We start from the raw sequence: 26945 nt of genomic DNA, 5'->3' as shown, positions 1-26945 counted from the left end.
CATTACTACCTGACAGATATGTGATACTATAATGATAGAAAGTGTTGCACGAGTGTGAGCCAGCAAACAGCAAATTAAAGAGAAAGTGTGGTCTGCTGTGGCCATTATAAGTTTTTTTTCCTTTTTTCAAGATGGAAACTCCTACTTTTCCCAACATCCAGCACTAGTCCTATATATATTGTTTTGTTTTTCCTTTTGAATTCCTCAAGACATTTGCTACTTTTTGCTTCTCCTATATATAGTATACTATCATCATATAGTAACGTCTGTATATACACGCAAACTCACGTTAATAATCATTCTTTTAGTACAATTTTATTCGAAAAAAGAACTAATAATTAATCATGTATTGTATTGCAAAGTCTAGTAATCTCATTTCACTATTAGTCTACGTTGACGTGGCATTTGTTAAGATTTAAATAAGAGTAATGTTACGTACAGTCGTGGAATGCACAAGAGTCGTAGAATCGTTTTGAAAAAAGTAGGGTCTACTATTATAAAATTAATTTTTCTTTTATGTAGGTTTCGTTTTTATTCATTTTTTTTAAATAATTGCACGTCGCTAGCACACTCACGACTGCATTTATCATTTCTCTTTAAATAATAATAAAATCTTCATTTTTCCCATGATCAATTTATGTTTTTTTGGATAAGTTGTGATTTCACATTGTATCAGAGTAAATGTGATCTTCTTCTTTCATTATCTTAAATTTTTGGGACAATTGACGATTTCACACGAGTATTATTTAAGAGGTTATTGAAATTTCATCTCGAAAAAATAAATTAAGAGTTGATTCAAGAATTAATATAGATTAACAATATCACATGATCAAAACAATGAAATAAAATTGACACGAGCGTTTGAATATAGTATTTTTTTAAAACTAATTATATGAGGATGCAGGAATGAATAGCATTTTCTAATATCTAATTTATTATATAACTAAATATTGTATTTGCAGTTTAATACATCGATGATACTTCTCCTTTGAAATGTATAGGAGTACTACTTGCACTATAAGAAATTAGACTTTTTCCAGTGCTTAAAATCGTCGCAAATACCCCTGCTAATCGTTGCAATTGATTATTTGCAGCGATTTTTAATTCGCTGCCTATTCGACGAAATTAAAGTGTCATTTTTTATCAATTTCAGCGATAGGAAAAAATCGTCACAACAGACTACTATTTTCGGCAATTTTTATCCGCCACAACTGTACCAAAAATCAACGGAAATGACATTTCCATTTATCATTAAATCATTGAAAAAAATTAATTGCGGCGATATATATCGTCGCAAAAAGTGTTAAAATCGTCGTAATAGTCGTTATTTTTTCCAGCGATTTCAGTTATCGTCGCGATAATTCATTTCTAGCTAGGTATCTGTCACCCAAAAATACATTTCGTGCGAGTAAATGTCGCCGCAAAGCTCAAGCTAATTGCAATTTAACGTTTATATCAAACAATAATTAAGAACTACTAAATAAAAAAAAAACACTTAAACAAGAAAAGAGTGAATGAGAGAATAAAAAGTACCTTGATTTAATATCCATAGCACTGCTTTGCCGGTGCAAGCCTGTAATGTGCCTGTAGTATTACCCTCAATTAGAGTTAGGCAATTTCTTACAACTCCACAGAAAAAAGTAACATTTTTATAACATTCTTGGAAGCTGTAAATGTACATTTAAAGAGAAGCATTGAGATCAAGCAAAAGCAAGAACTTTCAGCCTATGAGCTGCCAAACACAAGCTAGTAATTTAAGTTAAAATCTAATGTACAAGCAACCAATTAACTAACTAACTAACTAACTAAGTACTATATATTTCCTTTCAAAACAAAAAAACTAAGTACTATATATATATATATATATATATATATATATATACTAGTAGTAATGTGCCCAGTAGAAAGAAAATATATATGTTAATTATATATATATATATATATATATATGAACTATATATAGATGAAAAAGTAAATTAATATACAAACCAAGAGACGTTTGCCTAATTGGTCTTTTCTTGAACAAATATCCACCCTTGAACATTAGACCATCAAGAACCTTGAAATTGATGTCGATCTCATGATCATGTTTAAATTTAATAAAAACTCCGTACGAAGTTTGAATACAAACATATATGTAAGAGAAATTGAGACTTCGAAAAGATGAGTTAAAAAAGAAAAGCTTTTGCATATTACCCAAGTTCACTTGTGCTCGTCAATCTTGGTGCTGTGATGGAATTTTCCTTGAGCTTAATTCTCCCACCCTGTGAGAATGATATGCTAAATACATGATTAATAGTACACGTACCAAATTCATTAATCCCAAAGGGAAAAAAAAAATTTCTGACTACAGGGAACAAACCACATAAACTTCTCAATAATTAAAATTATAAACCCAATTTGCTTTCTCCTACAAAGTAACCCTTTTTTCCTTTAAAAGACTAAGAAGCAACATGTCTTTTATCTAATTAGAACCCAATTTCATTTGCTCCTCTTTCACTTCTTTTTCAGTCCAATGACAGTCCAAACCTCCAGATCTCTTCATGCTTTTATTCTTTTCTCTTCCATGGAAGCTGCAAGTCAAATAAGCCACACAAAATCACACAAATAGCAAGCAACAGAAAACCAGAACAGACATCACAAAAAATTGAAACATATAGTAGCAAAAACTATAATAGACTGCAGCTAGTTCTTTTCTCTCTCGGGTTCTTCAAGTTTTCAACCATTTTCCTTTGGTTTCTTAATGATATATAGCTATACAACATCCAAAAATAATTGCTAATGGATGCAGCAACACCACGTATTTGGGAGTGCTGGAGTACTATCATTACTTCAAACCTTAAATCAGTTATAGTCAAGCAGGTATTTAAAAGAGAAAATAACAAAATCAAGTACTGACTGAACCATTCACAAGCAAAAAAGTTAAATCGATGATGGTCATCTAAGGGCAGAAATGCAAAAAATTATCCAATACTAAAGGGAATAGCTTATGGCAATGGTTGGATATATGATTTATATCTATATGTAGTCCAGTTTTTTTAAAGAAGATCATTTCATTTGTTCTTGTACAAGCGAACATCTGATTGCTTTACTGGTTATAGTCCAGGTTCTTATTGCTCTACTAATAAATTGATGGGTTTATATTCCAAACTTGCAGAATCTATTAACATAAATTAAAGGAAAAGATACGACATGAGAACCATATTCCTGACATCTGATTTTGTCCTGCCTCACAAAATAGGACAAAGATAAGCTCCCCCCCCTCTCTCTCTCAACTTTTCCCAAGAAAAAGATGGGGTCAACACCTTTAAGCTTTCTCAAATAGAACAGCACTATACACCTCATGGCTCTCACGATTTTATTCTTAAGCTACATACCTGACAAAACAAATATTTGTTCTAACAAATATTTTGTCACTCTAACCATCTTGTGCTGCTAAATACTTTGTCACAAATATTTGCTCTAACAAATATTTTGTCACTCTAACGGTCTTTGTTCAACTACACTCTAAACAAGTTGATGTCACAAAAAGAAAACCCATCATCAAAACTATGCTACTTCGACCATTTCTCACTGATCCGATCCTAGTCGATGACAAGTAATTATCAAGTAGTCTTTGAATATGGCTGACAAAAAAATTAAGAGGCTGACAAAACAATTAAGAGGCTGACAAAAAAATTAAAATGAAAGAGATAAAAAAAATATTGTGACAATAAAATATAAGATTGAGACAAAAAATAAAAGATTGTATTTCTTTAACATCAAGAGCAACCTGAAAGATTGCATTGAGAGCAGAGCAGGTGCATAAATCTAAAAATTGCAAAAAATTGGAGAAAATCTCATTAAATATAATCAAGAGTTAGACTTCTTGTCTTACTTCTACTGCTGCTCCTTCTTTTGTCGATTTTCTTTCGTTTTATGCATATTGGAGAACTATATTAGCAACAGTAAAAGTCTTCGCACTTAAAGACAAAAAAAAAAAAAAAGAAAAAAAGAAAAGAAAAAGAAATTTACGATTGTTTGTTAACGTACCTTGATTATATTCTCAGTTTTCTCCTTCTTCTTCACTTTTCAGAAGCTGAAAGGCCTCATGCTTCTGAAGTTTCATCTGCTCTTCCTCTTCCTTTATGAGGTTGACAGCTTCTTCATCTTTCTTCTACTTGGAAGCTTCCATTTCTTGCAAATACATTTCCTTATTCTTCTTTGCCATCTATAAGTTTCAAATATAGAGAATAATGAGACTCGAGCTAAACAGGAATTTAAGCCATGATTACTTGTGCCCCATTAAAACCCATTTTCTATAAGTTGAATGTTAAGTAGAGTGAGCTTTTGATTTCATGAATGCACCTGCAACATCTCATAGAACTCTCACAAAATTATTCACACTTTAGTTAGCAGTGACTTTTTTTTATAAATGATTCACACTTTAGTTAGCAGTGACTTTTTTTTATCAAAGAATATATGTAATGTTAAGGCTGGATTGTAATGTGGCTAGTTTCCATGTACTTTGGCTACATCTTTTTCTATCAATAAAGTTTTATTCTTACTTATAAAAAATGTCATCATAAACAAATAAGTCCAGAAACTAACCATAACAAGAATCTCTATAGTTACATAACATCAAATCAAGTCTATGCTACCAAATACTAAACCAAATAATAATCATGAAAACATAATGCAATAATCTTAGTAAGATAAATCATTTGGCTCTCGGGCACTTGTATTATCAAGTCCTCAACATGAAAGATGAGTAAAAATCTCTTGGTCATGTCCAATCGATTGTAAATGAAGCCAAACACACAAAAGTTTAACATTTATTGTTGACCTTTGATGTGCATATATCTAGTTGGATATTGACTTATTACTTGAACAAGAAGCTGAGTTTTATGCAATTGCAACTAAATTTCAAATATCTTTTATTTAGTAATGACTTTCTCTGGTAGTATTGCTTTCTTTTCCTTTCTATAATTAATTTTTTCTTAAAAAAAGGCACAAATTGAAAATGTGAATAGAAAATGGAGTGCATAAAGGAGTGGAGAAAATTTATAGAAAGAAACCATGCATATATGATTAGTATCATCCAAAATGAATGTGTAATGTTTTGCACAAGTGGAAAACACAAACCAATAATAAGTGTCACCAAGGTGGTGCTCACAATCACCACACCAACTTCAGCTATGCATGTAAGAACAAACTGAATTTCATTAGCAGAATTTCGTGACACCAACTTCAACTTCAGCTATACCAACACATGACAACATAACATTTGGTGCTCACAATCATCACACCAACTTCAACACAGACTCATAAATTTACTTTGTTTTTCACATCAAACTTGAAACAGGAAACAACAAACAAATAAATATAAATGACAAACTAACAAAATAAATAAATGAAAAAGTATAAACTCATCGACCCAAAAAAGCAAACAAATAAATACAAATGACAAACTCAAACATTTCAAATTAAAAATTGGAAATAAACATGATTTTTGGGTAAACATAGCATAAAAACAGCAAGTAAAACAAATAACAAAAAGAATTATAAAGTTCAAGTCAATTTCAACCAAAAGTTCTCAAAACCCAAATTCTCAAGTCAAACACCTTGTATATACTGACAATATTCATTTTAAGGGCTTGTGTGCATTTGGCACCATAAATAAACTGTATAAACACCGGCAAAGTACCTGTCTTGTGCAGAGTATGTTAGCACCTTTCCATTAACATCATCAAACTCTACCCGGGCCATTTCAGAGACTCAGAGTCAAACAGAGGAAAACCAAAATAAGCATATTCCCCTCCGTATGTACCTAGCCATTTAAGATGGAAAATATCAAGATAAAGGATAAACATAAGATAAAGTTAAATGAGTGTTGCGTGAGCAAAGGAGAAATGAGAGGAGCTTACCTCACAAAACGTAGGAAAAATCTCCAAAACCCACAGACTGCACAAATAAAATTCATTTCACAGAAATTTCGTGGGAGTGGAAATTAACTTGAATTGAATGTGGGTGTGTTCGTGAGAAGCAGAGAAGGAGAAGGCCCTTACCACCGACCGGCAACTCAGAACTCCAACAACGAACACAAACGCGAAGCAGCAAACCCACAAGAAATCTGCAGTGGAGAGAGAGATAGGGTCTACTGTGAAGAGAGAGAGAGAGAGATGGTGAGAAATACCTCTAGGTTTTTCTTGCATCGTACGAGAGACGAAGACGGGTTGGGGAGAGAAGGGGGAGCGGCTGGAGGGAAATGAAAAAGGCCAAACGCGGGCGAATTAAATTTTGGCAATTTTTTGCGGCGAGTTATTATCGCCGCAAAATCTGTAAGTTTCGCCGCAAAATATGCGAGGCTCACTCGACGATTTAGAAAATGTTGCAATTCTCATTTGCGGCGACTAAATGTGAGATCTCTGGTTTCACTTGAATTTTTAATCCTTATGTTTATTAATTTTGAGGTGTTATTTTGTTATTTTAATTAATGTGTTAATTAATTATGTTGTTTGTTATTTGTTTTGGTATTTTATTTTTGTTGTTTTGTTAAATTTATTTTAGAGTATGTTATTTTGATTATTTGTATTGTTTTTATTTTTGGGTTTGTGTTTGTTTATGGGCTTATTATTTTTGTTTTATTATGTTGGGCCGTGTGTGTTGTGTGTGTGTTAACTGAAGCCCAGCCGAAGACCGGCCCAGCCCGTGAGAACCCAGCCCCTACTAAAGGAAACGGCGCCGTTTTGATGGAGCTAGGGCTCCATCTTATTCCCTTCATGCGCCGCACCCTGCTGCTTCTTCTTCCCGTTTCTTCTTCCTCTTTTTTCTTCTTCTTTTCTGCTTCTTCCACCGATTTTTCCACGCAGCTGCTGCCGAAAGTAGATCCCAGCCGAGAGCCACCTCCACCTACATCTCACTCTCTCGTGTCGTTCGGCATGCACCCCGAGGGCTTGCTGTCAACCGTGGCATCGCACGGTCACTTGTCCTTCCGCAAGCTCCTTGGTGGAGATGGGCATGGCTTCCATGAGTGCCGTCGTGCCACGCGTCCGCGAGAGGACTTCTTTTTCTCCACGGCATGCTGCCGTTATTTCCTTCCTCCACCGTGCGACACGCACGCCATGCGAACCGCCGCATTTGGCCTATAAATAGGCCACGGCTTCTCATGGTTTGGGGATCTCCGTTTGAGTGTGTTATCTGTGAATTTAGGAGTGAAACCGAGTAATTTTGTAAGCTTGTTTCGAGTGTGTTTGGTTTTGTTTTGGAAAGTCAATCGGAAATTTTGGTGTGATCCGACAGTTCTAAGTGAGATGCCGTGCGGTGTTTGTTCTTATTTTTGAAAAAAGTTCCACTTGGATTCTTGATAAATTTTGGGTTGTAAATGGTGAGTGTTGTGAGATTGTTGCCGTGTATGGTGTTGTGAAATTGTTGGTTGCTGCTGTGTAACAAAAACCCAAGTTTTTGGGCACTGTCTTGCTGTGTGCCGCTGTTGCACCGTCGCCTTGTACAATTGTGATCTTTCAGATTATTCCACTCAACGTGTTTATGTAATTTTCCATCAAGTGATATTAATTGGCTTTATAACTGTTGTTTGATTATAAATTGTTGGTTTATTGGAAATATATTGTATTTGTTGAAGTGTTGGGCTTTAAACGGTGTTGTGAAAAAATGGGCCTTGGGCCGTCGGAGTTGTTGAGATTTTAAATGTAATTGGGCCCTGGGCCAGATTGGAGGATGGGACTATACGTGTATTTGTGAAACTGTATTTCGGTGTTTATTAAGAATTTGTAAAATGAATTATTTAAATGCGTATTCCAATAAAATGTTGAAAAACATATTTATTGTTTTATTAAATTGTGCGGTAATGTCACGAAGTCTGTTGGATATTGATATTGTTGCGTGGGTGCGTGTGTTTCACGACTCCAAGTCGAGATGAGGCATTATCTCAGTGGAGCTCCTCTGGTCACTCGGGAGCGTAACAGACTGACGTGACGTCCACTGAGTTGTCGCAGGGCGACGACAGGAACGAACGAGACAGTAACGCTCTCGTACCGATTCCGTGACCTTTGGCTGACGAGGTTAGAGGATGCTTAGTCATGTACGCACTGGGCGCGGAACTGGGTATCGCTCGTTACGAAGTCTCATGCACGGACGTTACCTGTGATGTGACGAAGAGAGCCAGGGTGTGTGGACGGTCCATATGGGAGATCGTGGTGCATGCGTAAATTAATAAATATGATTGGGACAAAAATGAGATTTTTGGTGTAAGTATAAAAATGGTATTTTTGGAGAAAATGAATGCAAGTTGTTATTTTGTCCGCATGGGAACATGTGTTTGTATAAATGTGTTTTAAATTTCATGAATGTTGTTTTGGTTAATTACTTGCTGAGATGTCATAATCTCATAGTGGTGTTTACCCTACGGTTCCTTTTTATGGTGCCGTAGAGTTTGACGTAGAGCCCGAGTATGAACCTGAAGGACCGACTCCGCCAGAAGCTTAAGTCGCTGTTATGTTGTTCAGCGTTTGGGACTTGTTTCCCTTATGTTATTTGTTTTCTTTAAATTATCTGACGGAAGACTGTAAAATATTTGTAAAGTTATTTTACTGCTTTTTGAACAATTCTGGTACTTAATAAAGAAAGACCCTTTTATTTTTTTTTCCGCTGCGAATATTACTGTACATTTATTGTATGTTTAACACACTTTGAGCACTGGTCGTTGGGGTGCATGATCCGTGTGGTCATCATCCTGGTGTCACGAACTCCACAAAAATAACACGTGGGGGTCGAGGGCGCCACACTAAACTTCGCCGGAAATAGTATAATAAATTTGGTAACATGAATTTTACGGCGACTATTTTCGCCGCAACAAGATGATATTGTAGCGATTTTGATTTCGACGGAAATAAAATTTCTATAAAGTTAAAAATAGTTTATTGTGACGAAAAAAGTCGACGCAATAGGTAAAAAATCGCCGCAAATAAATAAAAGTGATTTCAGCTCAGATTGTCTCATGAATTGCGTTAGAATTTAGCGGCGAATTAAAAATCGCCGCAAATGATAACTATTTGCGACGATCTAAAAATCGCTGGAAAAAATCTAATTTCTTGTAGTGTTGTTATCCAATATTAGAATATATATATAGGGAGAGAGAGAGAGAGAGAGAGGTAATATTGACTGAAAATAACAATATTTCTATATATAAGTTTTAAACAAATTGAGTGAAATTGCAAATCATAACGACTTGAATTTCTACTCAGACAACTTCTAGTCGTCAAGCAACTTTTCTTTGCTTAATTGGGAAACATTTTCTGACATGAAACACCAAAAATCCAAGGTTGTAACGAACTTTTTCCTTAGCTATATATATAGTTAACAAAGAATATATATATATATATATGGTCTTGGAAACTCCTAATTATCGTACGTGCATAAGAGAATTATTAAAGACCTAGTACATATGTTTGCAAGAAATCACTACTGATCATGACCATAAATAATATTGATCATGCTATTATACGTGTTTAAATTTAGGTTGTTACAATTTGGTATACATCTCCTGTTTTATTTCTCAACTTGAGAAATGCTAATTGTATTTAATAAAGACTTACTTATTCACATATCAGTTATTGATATACTGAAAATTATAAAATTTAAAATTTAAAAAAAATTGATAAAATATTGAGTCTTCACATTTTTTGTAAATAAAAATATAAGTACATATAACACTACTCTTCTCAGCTTAAGATCCAAACATCAATACTCGATCACATGCATGACTCCTACTCCAAAGCTAGGCGTTGTTACAATTAATTAAGCTGGCTCGATCTGCCGTAGTGCACGTACAATATTTTGGGATTTGGGGGGGGGGGGGGGGGGCGGCACATATTGGAGGAGAAACCCCTCCCCTTTTTTGGAGCTACAAAAGAAATTATCGTGATCTCTTAAAAGTTAAGATAATTTCTTTCGTGGACATTTTTGCTTGTTGTATATATGGATTGAAGAAATCAAGATAAATCTTGGATACTACAAGAAAATTATTTATTTGTGGCTAGTTATTTCTTATGAAAATGACTATTTCATGTTAAAATGAGTCTGTTTTCATCACAAATAGTCATTTTCGTTATAAATAATCTATCACAAATGCTCATTTTTATTATATTGGGAGAACTTTTCTTTGTTTATTCTTGATGATTAGCAAATGCACGCATCATGTTTTCTGTTCGATTGTACTTGTGTCTCGAGATCAATGAATATTTGCCTGAGGTGAAGCTTGATTTGGGACTTCAGAAGGATCTAGTATTGGTTGTAGATAGCAATATCCAATTAGACTTGGCTATAGAAAAATAGCAAGTGATTTTTCTTTACTTAATGAATAGCCGAGTCATGATCAGACTCTGATATAAGTGTTGAGTTTACCTACAAATCTTATACAAGAAAGTTTATACACTAATGTGATTTAATGTAATAGAGTAAATCCATTTTACAATAAATAGAATTTTAGAATTTGATGAATCACATTAAATTACACGTTAGCGTGTAAGCTTCTTTATGTAAGATTTTTGTGTCAACAAACAATACTTATATACATATTTATAAATATATCTTTCAATTGTCTATTTTGCCTCATTTTAGCATATAATTAACTTGCAGCCACCACAAAAAGACACTGAATTTAACGGAGGAGGAAATGGACAACTTCGAAGAACAATCAAACTTGCATTTCCTCCACCAACATTTCCATAATTAATAGATGGTGGGCCTAGAAAGGGCAAGTAGTGCAAGTCATCTGATAAGAAAGAGGCTTCCCTAGATCTCTATAGGCCTTTTCCATCCACATGAGGTTCTTTCTCCCTTCGGTTCAAGGCCCATACATTTTATAATACGATGAAATTATTAAAATTGTCATTTAATTTCCAAAGTTGATAATTAGTTTGCAATTTACTTCTCATTAAAGTTTAAAGATTAATATGGAAGAAAAATAAATGATATAATTTTATAACAGAAATAAATTTAAATTGTAAAAGTAGCAATTGTGTGTGGATTATGCGACATTCGCATTTAATTTTAATTGATAATGCATGGAATTTTAGATAATGATAGATTTACTATCTTCCTACCATCATTTTACCATTCTATAGTATATTCGAAATTTTTATTTTTTTATTATTATTTTTTAAGTATTTTTTTAATATCTTTAATTATTAAAAAAAAATAAAAAATATACTTCATTTTCTTAACAATGAAGTAATAAATAAATAAATTAAAAATTAAAAGAATTAAGAGTAATAGTAAACAGATGGTAAGAAGTAGTAAATCTATTATTATCTTTTCATTTTATTGATAACACATGGAATTTTGAGTCCGTGCATATGGACTAATATGGAGCCACGTTAGCCTTAAAAGTGGCTCCAAAAGATTACTATAATATATATATATATATAAATAAAAGTGTAATTTTGATCTATGCCAAAGTTTTTTTTTTTTTTTTTTTTCTAACCTGCTTTGTGTCCCTTTTTATTTATGATAATCGTGTCAAAATAGATCCGGAGTTCCGAGTTAGGCCACGTTTCTCTCATAAAAAATACACGCAAGAAAAATTTCTTTAACGACGAGTGAGGTTGTTGCAAAAGTTTTGGCTAAGCACTTTTGGCGGCGGAAACTTTCAGTCAAGGGCTCGTCGTTACTAATGTACTACCATTCAAATACGATCCCTTACTTCAACGCGTTGGCTTCGATAAGAAATGAAATGATTTTAGGTGAAAAATATAAGTTAAAAAAATATTAAAAAAATATTATTTTTTAATAATATTATTATTTTAAGATTTAAAAAATTATATTAAAATTTAAAAAAATTAAATTATTTATTATATTTTATATAGAAATTTAAAAAAATTATAATAATGAAGTGAGATTAAGTTTAAATATCAATAATATCTTAAATATTTTGAAAATATTTTATTATTATTTATTATTTTATTATTAAATTTCACGTATTTTTTATTATTTTTTAATATTTTAATATTAATTTTATTATTACCATTAACAATTATTCATAGTACTTATCAACACTTCTCAATACCGAAATGAGATATGATGGGTGCAAACTTGCCTAAAAGTCCTCGGTACTAAGAATAAAAACGTCAATTGACTCTGTGAACGTTCCTCCGTACTTATCCGAATTCGAGCAGGAAAACGGGGAGACTGGATTACCTTGGAACTGTTGAAGAACCACCCCGCTCTCTCTCTCTCTGCGCGCGGCCTTTTTACCTGAGTGAAGACGCAGGTTTCGATTATTCGCCAGGTAGATTTGTATTTTGTTTTAGTCCTTGTCCCTTTTGTTCCTGGGATCCATATATATGCTTTAGGTTCTGATTTCAACTTCAATTCTGCATTTTCTTTTTGTTTCTCTTAACATTTTCAAGGGCTTTATCTCGGCAAGTATGATAATTTTCCCCTCCTATTAAATGTATTACAATATACTTGTATTTGAAATTTGACTTTTTTGTCGTTTCATATTTTGAAATTTTCAGGGACTATTTGGATTTTTATAGGCTCATAAGCCCATGGCACTACGTGGGAAAGGTCAGTGATATGGTGCTCTTTTTCTAATGTCCATATCTTTGATTTAAGGTTCAATTGCTTTACAACTCAGTTAGCCTTTGATGAGATCTGCAGCCCCAGGGGATAGTTTATTTTATTAACTGATAAAGATGGTAGAAGTTTTAACATAACAATAATGTTTGTTTTGTTTATCCTAAATGAGAAACAATATGTTCCTGGTGGGTTTTTCTCATTAATGTCATTGGAATGGTGGAATCCGTGTCTGAAGTGGTTCTATAAATTCTGAAATTCTTAGGAGAACATTTGACAAATAGTTAGGAATTTATATCAATACTTCATGGAGACAATAGGGAAATACTTGTCTCTCAGCGGAAGCACCTATGAAATTCAGGGACTTGCTTAGGGAATTATTTGGAAAATTTTTAGTGTGATGGGAAATCAAAATTGTTCTTGGTTTCTTCAGCAAGATTCTCGGAAATCGAATCTCTTGTAAGAAATACTCCCAAATCTTTTTCATTGAGAGATCATGTAATTTTTTTTTGTAAGTAAAAATTTTATTAATAGAGATCTAGGCAATGCCCAAGTACACAGGATGTATACAAGAGAAAATACCTAGTTAAGAAGAAGGGGAAGAAATAGATACGAGAAAATTATGTTCATGTAAATTCCTCACTGAGTTTCTTAGTTCTTCTCTGCTGTCTGTGTAAAATTTATTAAATTATTGCATCCATATCTTGTAGATTAGAGATTTCCCCTTCAGTTTCATATTGGCAATGCTGTCAATGAGTGGAAAGTTTCCTACTAGTTTATCAAATTGTCATTCTGCAGTTCTCATGCCGTGATTGTCATACTGCAGTGGCTAGTTTACTTTGCATAGATGTTTTATAATGGTTATGAAATATAGATGCCTATACAAATGACTGATCATGCTTGAGGATGAGTGAATTTAAAATGTTTATGTTAGCTTTGTAATAAATCTTTAATAATGACTTGTAAAAAGAAGTAGATTTACATTATTTGAAACCTTTATGTTAGTTTGGTTATAAATATTTAAAAATGAATTAAAGTAATAAATCTTAACAATGAGGACATCTTGATTTGTTTTGGGGTAGGGGTTAGCTGGATAGCAACTAGCAAAGAATGAATTATAATCATAGTTTTGCCTACAAACTGTCTTCCCCCAGCTGCATGCACCTGAATTTTTTTTTATCTCATTAGCGTCTCTTATACCTCTTCATGACAGTTGTTCAATGTTTCTTCTAATGCGTTTTCTTTTATCCAGTCTTGCAAAAGAAAGCAAAGAAGCTTGAGTTACGTGGATTGCAGAAGAATAAAATTAATCCTACGCATTTATCTGACCTCGATGAGCTACTTAATGATATTTTTGTTTCCCATCTCCCAAAACCAATTGATTATGACCACCGGAGAGATTTGGTTCGTATCTTCAATGCAATAGCAAAGGAAATATATGGTATTCATTCTGTACTTCTGCAAACGCCAAAGTTACTCCAGTGCACTCATGGAAATAGTATATGAAGCTTTTTAAATGCGCCTGGCTACTAATGAATATCTTTTTTGGTCATTATATAACAGTTATGCTTTATGCGTGGCTTCGTCATATTTTCCAAAAAAGAATTAGGTCCTTGAACAGTTAGAAGCTGATAATCTTGTCATTTTGGGTTTTTTTTTTTAATTATTTTTTTATCCTTTATTGCCCAGTAATCATCATGGCTTAGTTGGACAATCAGTATAACAAAACGTGGTAATCGACCTGACTACGGTATCAATAACTGGGTATCAAATTTGACCACAATGTGCCATGGGTTGGTTGGAATTGTACATGTGTATATACACGAGGTTCATGCCTTTTCTTTCAGAATAAGAAATTATTTTGGCTAGACATAACTAGTTAAAAGGCTTTTGAATTTCTATTGGACTTTTTTTTAAGGTTTTACAACGTTGGAAAGTATTGCATCATTCTTGTATTATCCAATAAAAAAGTATTGCATAGTAGTGTTTCTCTGCATGGCTTCTTTCATGCATGAATTTCTCAATTTGATAACTGTTTTTTGTGATGTTGATTGTAGAAACTTATGGAGGGAAAATACTTCACACTTTTTATTCATTGATGTACAGTAACATATGTATACTATATACAATTGACGATTATACCCTCACAAGTTACACTTATTACAACCATGTCCTCTTAACACTTCCCCTCAAGCTGGGGCATATATCATATAAACCTAGCTTGAAACAAATAAGTTTTAATTGACTCGAACACAAGGACTTAGTAAACATATCTGCGAGTTGATCGGGAGACTTCGCAAAAAGTGTAGAAATGTTACCACTTAGTATCTTATCTTGAATGAAGTGACAATCAATTTCTATATGTTTAGTCCTCTCATGGAACACAGTATTAGAGGCAATATGCACTGCGGCTTGATTATCACAAAATAATTGGAGAGGGATAGGAGATGGAAACCCAATCTCTTGAAGGAAGTGTTGCAACAATATCAGTTCACTATTGCTTGTTAGAGGACATGATTGTAATAATTGTAACTTGTGAGGGTATGGAAGCCGGAGGCTGCAAGTGACACGAGTAAGCTTGTAAAGGAATTGGGGGAGACATTGAGGAGGGTTGGGTAAGGTTGGGTGAGTGTGAAGGAGAAAATGTAAGAGTAGGTAATGGTAGATGATCGCACTCAACACTCGAAGCTGGGTCCGAGAAATAGGGTATGGACTCAAAGAAGGTAACATCAACACTCGTGAAGTAGGGTCTAAGAACAAGACTATAACAACGATATCCTTTTTGAGTTCAAGAATAACTAACAAAAAAACACTTGGTAGAACGTGGATCAAGTTTATCAAAACCTGGGCCAAGGTTATGAACATAGCAAACGTACCCAAAGATTTTTGGAGGAAGGGTAAATGGTGGAGATGAAGGAAACAAGATGGAGAAGGGAGAGGAACCATTGAGAACTGATGAAGGCATACGGTTAATAAGCTGACAAGTAGTAAGAACACCATCACTCCAAAATTGTTTAGGAACATGCATGTGCAGTAAAAGTGTTCGGGTTACATCTAACAAATGACGAGTTTTGCGTTCAGCCACCCCATTCTGTTGAGGTGTATAAGAACATGAAATTTGATGAAAAATTTCTTTTCTACTTAAGTAGCAAAGGCACTAGACTGATATTCTCTAGCATTATCAGAACGCAAAACTTGAAACCTTTTGTTAAATTAGGTTTTAATTTCTTTCCAAAACACTTTGAATATGGAAATAAGTTTAGATATTGCCTTCATCAGAAACACCCATGTCACACGAGAGTAGTCATCAATAAATGTGACAAAATACTGAAACTTGTTTGATTTAATGTTGATTGGTCCCCATATATCAAAGTGAACCAATTCAAAAGACTTGATACTCGTTTAACAACTCGAGGTACAAAAGACACGATGATGTTTACTAATTCAACATGCTTCACAAGGAAAGGGAGACACATTCCTAGATTCCTAAACTAAAGCTTCAAAAGGGAAAGAGGGGTGACCAAGGTGACAACGCCATTCTTAAGCAAATGATGAGGAGGATGTAAGGGCTCGGGTGGGTGACTGTTTAACATCAAGATAGTACAAACCACCAACTTCAGGCCCCGTACCAATCTTGTTTCCTGTCTTGAGATCCTGAAAGACACATGAAGAGGGATAAAATGTCAGTGAATATTGAAGACTTTGAGTAATCTTACTAATGAACATCAAACTAAAGGGAAAACTAGGAGCATATAGAACATATGACAATGATATAGAGTCAGTGAGCTTAGTGGATCCAATGCCTATAACTTTAGCAAGAGAACCATTAGTGAGAGTAACACTTTTTGGAAATGTCACAGTATCTAACTTAGATAAGATAGAGGACAAATTAGTCAGATGTTCATTAGCTCTTGAATCAATGATCCATGGATTTTGAGTGGATGAGACAAGACATGCGGACACTGTAACTGAGTGGGCAAGAGTAGTTATGAAAGATGAAACCTGTGTGCGACCCAAAAGCTTATCATACTCATCCTTTGATACACTAATCATATCTTGGCAAATGACTTGATTAGTGAATCCAGATGGTCTACCATGTAGATCCCAACAATAGTCCACCAAGTGGTTAGTGCGATCACAATGGGTGCACTTACGAGATTCTTGACCTTGAGTGCGATTACTTTTGGCATCACGTCCCCCATGTAAGCCTCTACCACCCTGGCCTCCACGCCCACCAAGAGCAACATAGGAGGCAACTGCATCATGTAACTGTGACTCAAATTTAGTTGTCGTGGACGCAGGAAAAATATCACAATTGAACTTGGAGACAAAAACTCCACACAAGATATGAGAAAAACCACAATTCAACTTGAAAATCCGAGAAACACAATATTGATTGCAATTCAGAGCCGATACAATCAATTTAGAGCCGATACAATGTAATTCTGACCGATACAACCCGACGGCCCTGTATCGGTCAGAATTACATTGTATCGGCTTTGAATTGCACTATTTTGACCTGTATCAGCCGGTATTGGCTTGGAATCGGCATGTATCGGGTCTGAATCAGTCGGTATCTACTCGGAACAGGCCGGTATCGATCCTTATCGGAACCGACTTCAACTTAAACTCAAAACTGGATTAGGTTATCCTAAACGAGAATAAGTAGTCTGGGAATTACCTTATCCTTGTTACCAAATAGGCGTTATTCCAGATTAGGAACAATCTCTTACTCCAGGTTGGGGTTATCCGCACTTGAAGATGGGATTGGTTATCCTTGCAACCAAACACTACGTCCCTTTGACGTTGCCGGCGACAAGCAGCACTTCAGGCGGCCGCTGACGACAGGGAACTGACCCCTGGTGTCCAAAACCGGAGACGACACCGGAAACTCGCAGGAAACACCTTCAAACACCTATGGGCCGCCGAAGACGAATAGAGAAGCCACTATGCTGCTCGGAGGATGACGACAAACTCGAATCCGGCAGCTGCAAACACTGGTGAGCTTAGATCTGGCGACAAAATTCAGATATGACACCGGAAGGCACTCCAATGAGTTTGGACCACAGTGAGCTCAATTTTGGCACGAACCACTATACACCACTTACCACCATCCGACAACCTTGAGCTTTGATACCATGTAGAAACTTATGGAGGGAAAATACTTCACACTTTTTATTCATTGATGTACAACAACACATATATACTATATTCAATTGACGATTATACCCTCACAAGTTACACTTATTACAACCATGTCCTCTAACATTGATATTACCTAACCAAGAAGCATCATAGTTCTGCTTTCTTCCCGAGCCTTCCACAAACTGTTGTCCTTTCCGCCCTTCCATTATACACTGCTTCTTCGTTGGACTTGTAAAAAAAAATGTCCTCTAACATTGATATTGCAATATGCCAATAAATGCCTCAGGTTCTTGAAAGTTGTATTTCCTTGTACTAGATCTTTTCAGTTTCATTCATTTAATTATTTTCCTTTTTGTTATTTCAGGCAATTCTGATGAATCTCCTGTCGTGGAGGCATTTGGCTCTTTCGTAATGGATATATTCTGTGCTGGAAGTGATATAGATTTATCTGTGAATTTCAGTAACACGGCTGTTAAAATTTCTCGACAGAAGAGGATTGAAACCCTCAGAAAGTTTGCAAAAAAGTTTCACACTCTTCAAAGTAATTATTGGCATTTAGTTTTTCTTTCATTTCTTTTATATTGTTATCATATGTTTGAATGCTGTTTCTCTTGCTTGTTTTATACAAACTGGTTATTTAAATTAGTTTTTTTCCCTGTTTAATTGAGATTAAAAAGTTGAAGGCAAGGTAAAAAACTGATCGATACAATAGGCACTCTGGGGAAACCCTATAGTATTGAATTGGGGTAGCGGTTTTGTTATAACTATTGTCATAGATGCATTTCTTTGTTGTAGGGGGAGGACATGTTGCTCGCCTTCAGACAATCACAATGGCAAGGGTGCCAGTTGTCAAAGTCATTGATCGTGGAACTGGCATTGAATGTGATTTATCAGTTGAGAATAGGGATGGTATTGCAAAATCCCAGATTGTCCACATGGTTTCTATGATTGATGAAAGGTTTCGGAAGCTTAGTTTTTTGGTAATTAATGCTTCCGAATGTATGGCCCAATAAGACATTATTCCTTTATGTTAGCTAATGCTATCATACTGCCTTGGACAAATTTCTAGCATTTTAGTTATGATATGTTTAGTTGCCTGCCCTGCCTCCCCCCTAAAAAAAATTTTGATTAGTAGAAAGAATTTTATGAAAAAACAAGATAGGTGTATCCTTTTATCACAGACTGACTCAAAACCCAAAGTAACCTTGTGGCCTTAGAAAAGGAAGTTTGATATGCATGATATCTTGTACATGTGATGCATACAGACAATATGAAAAAAAGAAGAAGATTAATTTTAAGATCAAAAGTCACAAAGATCCAATAACGCCTAGAAGGAAAGAGATGAGAACCCCCAAATTGCTTAAATTTAATTAGAAATAGATTTTGGAAATGGTGTCTTTAATCTAAAAATTGGGAGGCTATAAAAAATGGCTAACCTTTCATGATTTTCTTGTATCTTTTTCTATTTCTAGATAGGTGACTCTTGGATGAGCCTTCTGTGTTTTGATGAAGCTTTATTCCTTGTAAAAATAATATTTATGTAGATATAAATTGGGAGGCCAATTCTATTGAGCATTCCCCCTCCCCAGAAGACATAATAGAGGAATAGCATTCCAAATAATGCTTTTCCATTGTTCATTGAAACAATTTTTCAGACAAGCCAATAACTCTCTTACTGACTTAGGCACGACCTAAGAAATACCAAACAAAGAGAATGCTAGTGACCGTGCTCCATGTGCCTATAACTCCTCAGCAACAAAATAATGGAGAATGGTCCATGGTCTCCCCACTTGAAATCAAGAACTTCATCATATGGAGTTATTTGAAGTTTGGGAATTTAAAGAAGAAAGCTCTCAGGATTGTTATGGGGATTAGGGAAAGTCGTGAAAGAGAGATTTAAGTAAACTCATCTAGGGGACTATTGGATTCATTTGTTAGATCATCATGTATACTTACTGTGTACTTGGGATGCCTATTTCAATATCAATAAAATATCTTCATACTTATATAAAAAAAGGACTCATTTGTTAGATCATGAATCAAGAGTAAATGTCTTTTCCATTGCATTGGATACAAATGAAGGTTTTTTTTTTGTTTGAGATCAAAATTGAAGGGTAGAGATGAGGCCATATTCTAGCAAGACATGTTAATCCCTTCAATATAAATAGTTTCCCCAACGTCAAATTTAGTGCTTTTGTACATTGGGATTGATATATTTGTTTTTTCTTCTTTGGTTGCAGGTGAAAGCTTGGGCAAAGGCACATAGCATTAATAGTTCCAAAGATCGAACTTTGAACTCTTTATCCCTAGTATCATTGGTTGCCTTCCATTTGCAGGTATGATCAGCATTTTTATTTTTTCTGTGAAAATTTAGGTCAAGTTTTTCTTTTTGTTAGGTGTATAATCATTTGGACTAAAGCTTAGAATTTTCTCCAACTATGAAGTTCTATTGCATTGATTTGATTGTTGAGAGTAGCCAGTTTATGCAAAAATGCTTGCTCCACTATAGATCCATGTACTAGTATCTCCATTGTGGTATGTGGAATAGGTGATAGGTGGTGGAATGCTGTATGCTGCTTACGTGGAGTGTGGAAGATTGGGGGCAGAGTTGCATACAACTTATATTCATTGTTTGGTTAGAATTTAAGCCTAAAAAAAACAGATGCTTGTAACCAGTTTTTATAAAGTTATAAAGCATCACTAAAAACGCAAAAGGTGCATCCTAAAAGACAGGTTGTATACAAGGGGTCACCAATATAGATACGAGAAAATCATGAAGAGTTATCCCAAGAAATTCTAGAGAGACAGTCCAAAGGAAAGAGAATAGTAAAAAGTAAGGTTTTGAGCTCCTCCAGTGTCAGTTCACGATCCTCAAAATTCCTATTGTTACATTCCTTCTAAATACATCATATTAGGCAAATAGGAACCACCTTTCACATTGCTGCAATTTGTGGGCTTCCTCCTAACCCTCTCCAATAGTAGAAATGGCCCACTATTCTTCTGACCATGACCCAAGCCAAACCAATTCACCTGAAGAAGTCATTCTATAAAGCACTAGGCATCTCGCAATGTAGTGAAAGATGGTGAACGGACTCCTCACTCCTCACTCCTCACTCCTCTTCTTCTTCTTCTTTTTTTCTTTTCTTTCTTTCTTTCTTTTTTTTTTTTTTTTTAATAGACTCCTCACTCCTCTTGCATGTGCAACACCAATCAATTACCACAATGTTTCTTTTCCATAAATCCGTGGTGAGTTTCTTTCCTTGAGAAGCTGTCCATGCAGCAAATGCATGCCTCAAGGCGTCTTTATCTGCCAAACACTGTTCTAGGAGAATGGATTGTTACCACGAGGGATGAGGGTGTTTAGAGTGAACTGCGAACAACCAATTCTTGGAAGACGCCCAAATGAGCTCAGCCTCCTAAATTAATGGAATACAATTGATTAAAGAATGCCGTGAAGGAAAATCACTAGATGTCTTCAAATAATCCGCCATAGAAGTTCTAGTGGAGTGTTGATTAATGTTTCTTTTTCCCAAGCTTTGGCTTCCATAATTTTCTAGACTTTCTTACTTTTTCAGGTTAGGTGTATCTAATGTATATTCCCTTTGTACTTGGATATTGCCTTTCTTGACCCTTAATGAAATTTCTATTACTAAACAAAAAATTTATTATTTTCCTTTTTTATACTACTTGGGATTTTGTGTCCTTTGTAAGAAAAAGAGCAAGCCACTAATAATGCACTGTCGTTTTTGGGGAATGTGAAAGAAAGCTTGAGTTGTCAATGCATTAAATTGTCCATAAAGTTCATGTTCGTTTCTAAGGAGACACTTATGGGATGGAGGGAATAATATCATAATGTTTGCACTGTGCAATGTTAGCAAAATATTATTGTTGACTGTGTGTCTTTAAACGATGTTAAGTTTTGGTAGATTATGCATGCTTCAGAAATTGGTGTTTTCTTGTCATATAATCTACCACATGGTGTTTGGTACAAGTGATCAACCTATTGATACCACTTCTGACCATCTATCCATTTTAAGTAACGTGTTTCTGATGGTTGGAAGTGTAAATTATATCTGCTTGTTTCTAAAGATACTGAAAGATTAGTCTGATTGTTGATTTTTGTTTTAGTGACTAATTTTTTCCCCTTTCTCACACAGACTCGAGATCCTCCAATTCTACCTCCCTTTTCTGCTTTATTTAAAGGTGAATGATTCTGCAAACCATATGGTAACAATTCTATGGTTATTGAACTCCCAAAAAACTTAATTATATTTTCCAAATTTAGGCAGTAATTTTGTTATCTTCAAAGAATTTTTTTTTTTTTTTGTTTCCAGAATGTAGAGAAGAACATGAATGGAACCAAGGATCGTATGTTTGGTATTAGATGCCATATTAGCCAAAGAAAGTGAATTTATCCCTTGGATATTTCCCTTGATGCATCGACATTGAGATGTGACATTGACACATTGAAATGGTGTATTCACTTGCATTGCTTATGTCACAATGTGTTGCTGTTTATACACATGCATGCATCTAACACACAGACTCGAGCATTTTTTGTTTAATTGTTGGATATTCTAAGGTTGTAGTTTTAATGATTTAATCACATATTTGTGGTTTTACATCAAGAAGGTAAAAAGCACACCACAAAGATTTTAAAAAGATATTATAAGCCCTCCTCACTGTGAAGCAATTCATGAGCCTAGTCTTCTGGTTGCAGAGAAAATCGGTTCAGAAACTTAATTTGGGTATGACAATTGGTTGCCAGTAGTGAGCTTTCCTTTCATCTAAATTTTCACAAGTTGGCATTTCATGTCGCTACTGCACCCTGGCTTCCCAAGGGAGAAGATCATCCCATGTGCTTTCTGGGTTGGATGGCATTCCTACAATCTGCCCCTTGGCCCACAATTTAATTTTTAATTTTTTAATTTGCTCGAGCCTTAACTTTGAAATGTGGAAAGGGGTCCTTTAAGTGGGTCGGTGTAGGTCTGCTTGTGGCATATTTTCTGCCACACTGATTTGAGGCCCTTTTTGCTGGTTTGGGATCTATTTTTAGTCTCTCTTCTTCTCAATACAATAGTGATGGGCGATTGATCTGGTAGAGCACTTCGTAGGCCATGGGCCCAATGGCATGTGTCATTCGCAGTGAGCTAGGAGGAATATAATCTTAGCTGTGATCCTGTTGACATGAAACATGGGACGCAAGCCCGTTAGGATGTATCTCGGGCCTGAGTCCATTAAGAGGAGATTTAGGCCATGAGCCTTTTTGCTTAAGTTTCAGGCCTAGGGCCGCCCTTGTAAGACAAAACATGGGCCATGGTCCACTGGCTTATGTTGGGCTATGAGCCCATTAGGAGGGAACTTGTACCATGAACCCCATTTACTGGCCCGTTGAAGTGAAACTTAGGGCCATGAGCTGTTATGAGGGAATTTGTGCTATAAGCCCATTCAAGGTGCACTTGTTGATTTATTTCTTATTTTGGTTACGGTTTGGGCTGGTCTTCCTTTTTGTCAAATGTGCTGTGGCAAGTGTTCCAATGTAGAAATCCAGCCCTCAACATTTACATATACCTTACTCTTTCATTTATTAAGTACATACTCAACCTATAACTTAACTGAGTTTTAGTCAGAATTGAGTTGGGATCATCCAAGGATCCTCATTAGCCAATTAAGGTTAGCAATGTGCATTTTTTGCAACATTTCTATCTGAAATTGTACATTCTATCTGAATTTGTACTTTCTGTCACTTTCCTAATAACATATATATTTTTTCACCGCCTCTATACGTGCCATTTTAGGGGTGCCTTCCATTTTTACTCAAGTTATATCACTTTTCCTCATATGCCAAATGGCCAAACTATTTGACACAACTTCCCTTTTTTTATCTCAAGTGGATTTAACACTCAAAATGCATGCCATTAGCTTTTCTAGGGTGGCTTTTCCATATTTAGATACTTGCAAGGAACTGTTGAAATATGATATTAGGGTTACTTCTTCTTGGAGCTTGTTAGAGTTGCAGTCACTCTGCTGACAGGGAAAGATATTAGTTGCATTTTGTTTTAAGGATAAACTTTGTTATGATTCCAGTTGAGTTCAGATTCCATATCATGTATCCAAAAATAATCTACATTACTTTCCGCAGTTTCTACTTAGCTTTTAATTTGAAAAAGCTAATTGTTCTTTTTTCGTTTTGCTACTTTCCTTGTTTGCTCATTATTGAACTTATTCTGGTTTTATGATTGCTGCTTGGTAACAATCATGGACCTTCTTGATTTGCTTCATTTTGACATTTGAGCCACCTTGGCATGGTCCAGATGGAACTGATCCTGGAAGTGTGGCAAGAAATGTTCATAATTATTTGGACTATGGAAAAAGGAATAAAGAATCCTTGGCAGAGCTTTTCATTACTCTACTTATTAAGGTAATTCTTGTTCTCTACTTTTGTTAGCTTATTAGCGATAAAATAATAGCTCTAATCCTTTTAATCTGGATATTTACTATCCAAGAAAATTGAGGCAACCCATTGTTTGTATAGTACATCTAATTCAAGTTTCTTAATGTTGCAGCTAGAATCAGTTGAGACGCTTTGGAAGGAAGGTCTCTGTGCCAGCTTATATGAAGGATCTTGGACATCTAAATCATGGGATTCTGAGTTGAACTTTATAAGTGTACGCTGCCTATTTTATTTTCTTTTTGACAAAAATTGTGGGGTTTTTTTTTTTTTTTTTGATGTTGGGTAACCTCTCCAAGGCAGGGTCCTTCGGACCCACCCTTGCAGAGTAAACTCCGATCCTGTGCACTGCACCCTCGGAAGTTTCCCTATATGGAATTGGTTAAATCACTGGCTTTTCACCAGGGGTGTGGCCCTAAAGAATAGTTTGCACCCATGAGGTGTTGAACCTTGGACCTTCAAGGAAGTGATACTCCAAGACTAAGGCCTTCACCACTTTGGCCAACCTCTTGGGGTTACGAAAATTGTGGGTTCTGACTTTTGGTTTTCAGAAAATTCTGTATTAGTTCATATAAAAGCCCACATTAGGGAGTGAGCAATCCACAGCACATCACTAATGAAAACAAATAGCAAACATCTCCAAAACATACAAAGAAAAACTCTTTTATAGCTTAAGTATGGTATGCCCTCTCTCTCCACCACCACGAAACATCTCACCTCTTTTGAAACCTCATGCCTGCCAACATAGTCCCTAGAAACAACTAGAGCATCTGATTTGGCCAACCAATCTGCAGCATGATTAACTTCTCTATAAACATGCCTGTATGAAGGACAAGGGCCAAGCATCTTTCTAGAATCTGATCCTACACTTCTCTCACTAACCAGTGTGCCTCATCTTTTCCAAGCAACCAGCTTATCACAACTTCTGAATCAGATTCGAATTTTTCATCCAGCAGCTGTAACTTTAGACAAGGGTTCTGACTTCACCTGTAGTGTTTGATCATTGATGTGTTCACATGCTTCTTACAGGTTGAGGATTTCACAGAACGATCCCAAAATGTTGCGAGGGCAGTAGGAAGACAAGAAGTTAAAAAGATCTACGAATGTGTGCAATATTCCCTTGGTTACCTTTTGACCTTTCTAGGTGGCCGGATGCAGCGACCAACATTAAGGGATATTTTGTTTGGTGTCAATGCAGTATCTACTTTACCGGATATAAGTACTAGAAATCCTGTGGACGGTGAAAATACAGCTAGTCCTGTTCCGAGTAATCCTCGTCCAATGAAGAAGCAGCGTATAATGGAAGGGCGGAAAGGACAACAGCTTGTGGAAGGCTCGGGAAGAAAGCAGAACTATGATGCTTCTCGGTTAGGTACTAATTTCTACCACAGTACAGGGACATTTCCTTCTGCTCCAACTCAATTTCCAATAGGTATTGAAGGGTCACATGTTCATCTACTAAATCAACCCATTATTTATCCACAAACTTCACCTTGGTTTGGTGCACCACCATACAGTCAAGATCCAATTTTTCCGAACCAATACCCGGGACAATTTAATTCTTTATCTCTACAGGACTTGATAATTTCTGGCCTTCTACTTGGTTCTTTCTATCCTTAATGTTGGTATGCACTTGACATGGTTGAAATGAGATTGCTCCTTTGAGTATGACCCGAGATTTGAAACTGGTTCATTTTGTATGATGTTGTTATCATGTTAGGGTCATTCTTACGTACTGAAAAGTCTCTTTTCTTTTGCAAGTTTCCTCATTATAGTTCCATCGATCAAAAAAAAAAGTTTCCTCATTATAGTTCTTTCGCTTTGAAGGATTTGATGTGTCGATTAATGCAATGTCAATAAGTTGCAATTCTCTGTTAAATTTTCATTATAAATTTTGGAATGTTCAAGCTTCCCCTACCCCATTACTTATCAAAATGAAAAAAATAAAGAGAACAAAGCTAAGTTGATCACTAAGATATATAAATGTGGTTTATTTATTACAATGTTTTGATGCTCAAGACAGTCGAGGTTGAGCCTCGTAAGTTAAAATTTATATTCAAATTTGGTTTGCTAAATTAGTGGACCAGCTGAACATGTTTGTCTGAAATTAGTTGTGTTTGAACTTTCATGTATGAATCTATGATTGAGAAATTTAAAGTAGATTGATGTTAAAACTTTTACCAAAGAAATCGGCATTTTTTCTTCTTTGTAGAATGCTTGTTGGACTAAAATATATTTGGGAGATTTATTAAAGGCCTATGTACCCCTTAATAACGCCAATTCTCCATAAAACATTGATAAATTCTAACGATGGGTTCACATTATTCAAAAAAACTTTACATAAACAATAAACAATACTGATGTTGTGGCTATAATTATTCAAATTGGAATTTAGATAGCAAGTAAGGGAAACTTAAATAATATTTTTTTTTCTTAAAAGTGTCGAGTTTTATAAGTACTATAGTCACAAAGAAATCTTATAAAAATAAACTTATAAACTGATATGAATTTATATAATCTTTAGATTTACTTTACAATAAAATTAATTATACAATCTAATATATCATATTAAACCACGTCAATTTGTGAATTTATTTTTGTAAAATTTCTTTCTTACTAAAGCATTCCCGTGAAAAAATTAAGTTTTAAAAGAGTGGTATTACTCTTAATTTTATATTTTATTATATGCAATTATAGTGGAGTAGTATATTTTAAATGTCTTTATAAGCTAATAAATTATATAAAAATCATTTAAAATAAAACAATGCCATTG

The 26945-nt window shown here is 35.0% G+C and overlaps 1 protein-coding gene across 5 annotated transcripts; it reads left to right on the top strand.

The window, feature by feature from the left end:
* Window positions 1-12071: 12071 nt before the first annotated feature.
* LOC121252376 (protein HESO1-like) lies at window positions 12072-25914 on the top strand. 5 transcript variants are annotated; one of them, XM_041151969.1, is made up of 10 exons: window positions 12072-12286; window positions 12516-12567; window positions 13829-14017; window positions 18086-18262; window positions 18517-18701; window positions 19962-20057; window positions 21879-21924; window positions 24036-24142; window positions 24288-24389; window positions 25202-25914. In XM_041151969.1, the coding sequence occupies exons 2-10, from the start codon at window positions 12549-12551 to the stop codon at window positions 25790-25792; spliced, it is 1512 nt and encodes a 503-aa protein (XP_041007903.1). In that variant the 5' UTR covers window positions 12072-12286; window positions 12516-12548; the 3' UTR covers window positions 25793-25914. The 5 variants fall into 5 exon arrangements, with proteins under 5 accessions (XP_041007903.1, XP_041007906.1, XP_041007905.1 ...); XM_041151972.1 differs by having other exon boundaries at window positions 12516-12579; XM_041151971.1 differs by lacking the exon at window positions 13829-14017.
* The last annotated feature ends 1031 nt before the right edge of the window (window positions 25915-26945 follow it).

This window comes from Juglans microcarpa x Juglans regia, chromosome 2S, assembly GCF_004785595.1.
Source record: "Juglans microcarpa x Juglans regia isolate MS1-56 chromosome 2S, Jm3101_v1.0, whole genome shotgun sequence".
Lineage (NCBI taxonomy): Eukaryota > Viridiplantae > Streptophyta > Magnoliopsida > Fagales > Juglandaceae > Juglans > Juglans microcarpa x Juglans regia.
Note: the sequence above shows the minus strand (reverse complement) of the source record. Positions and strands in the feature narration are given on the sequence as shown.

What these genes read in the sequence shown, in the direction of transcription:
- LOC121252376 (XM_041151969.1), top strand. An exon ending in TTCGGAAGCTTAGTTTTTTG is followed by an intron (nt 18,702 to 19,961) that starts GTAATTAATGCT and finishes CTTTGGTTGCAG; the next exon opens with GTGAAAGCTTGGGCAAAGGC. An exon ending in TCATTACTCTACTTATTAAG is followed by an intron (nt 24,143 to 24,287) that starts GTAATTCTTGTT and finishes TTAATGTTGCAG; the next exon opens with CTAGAATCAGTTGAGACGCT.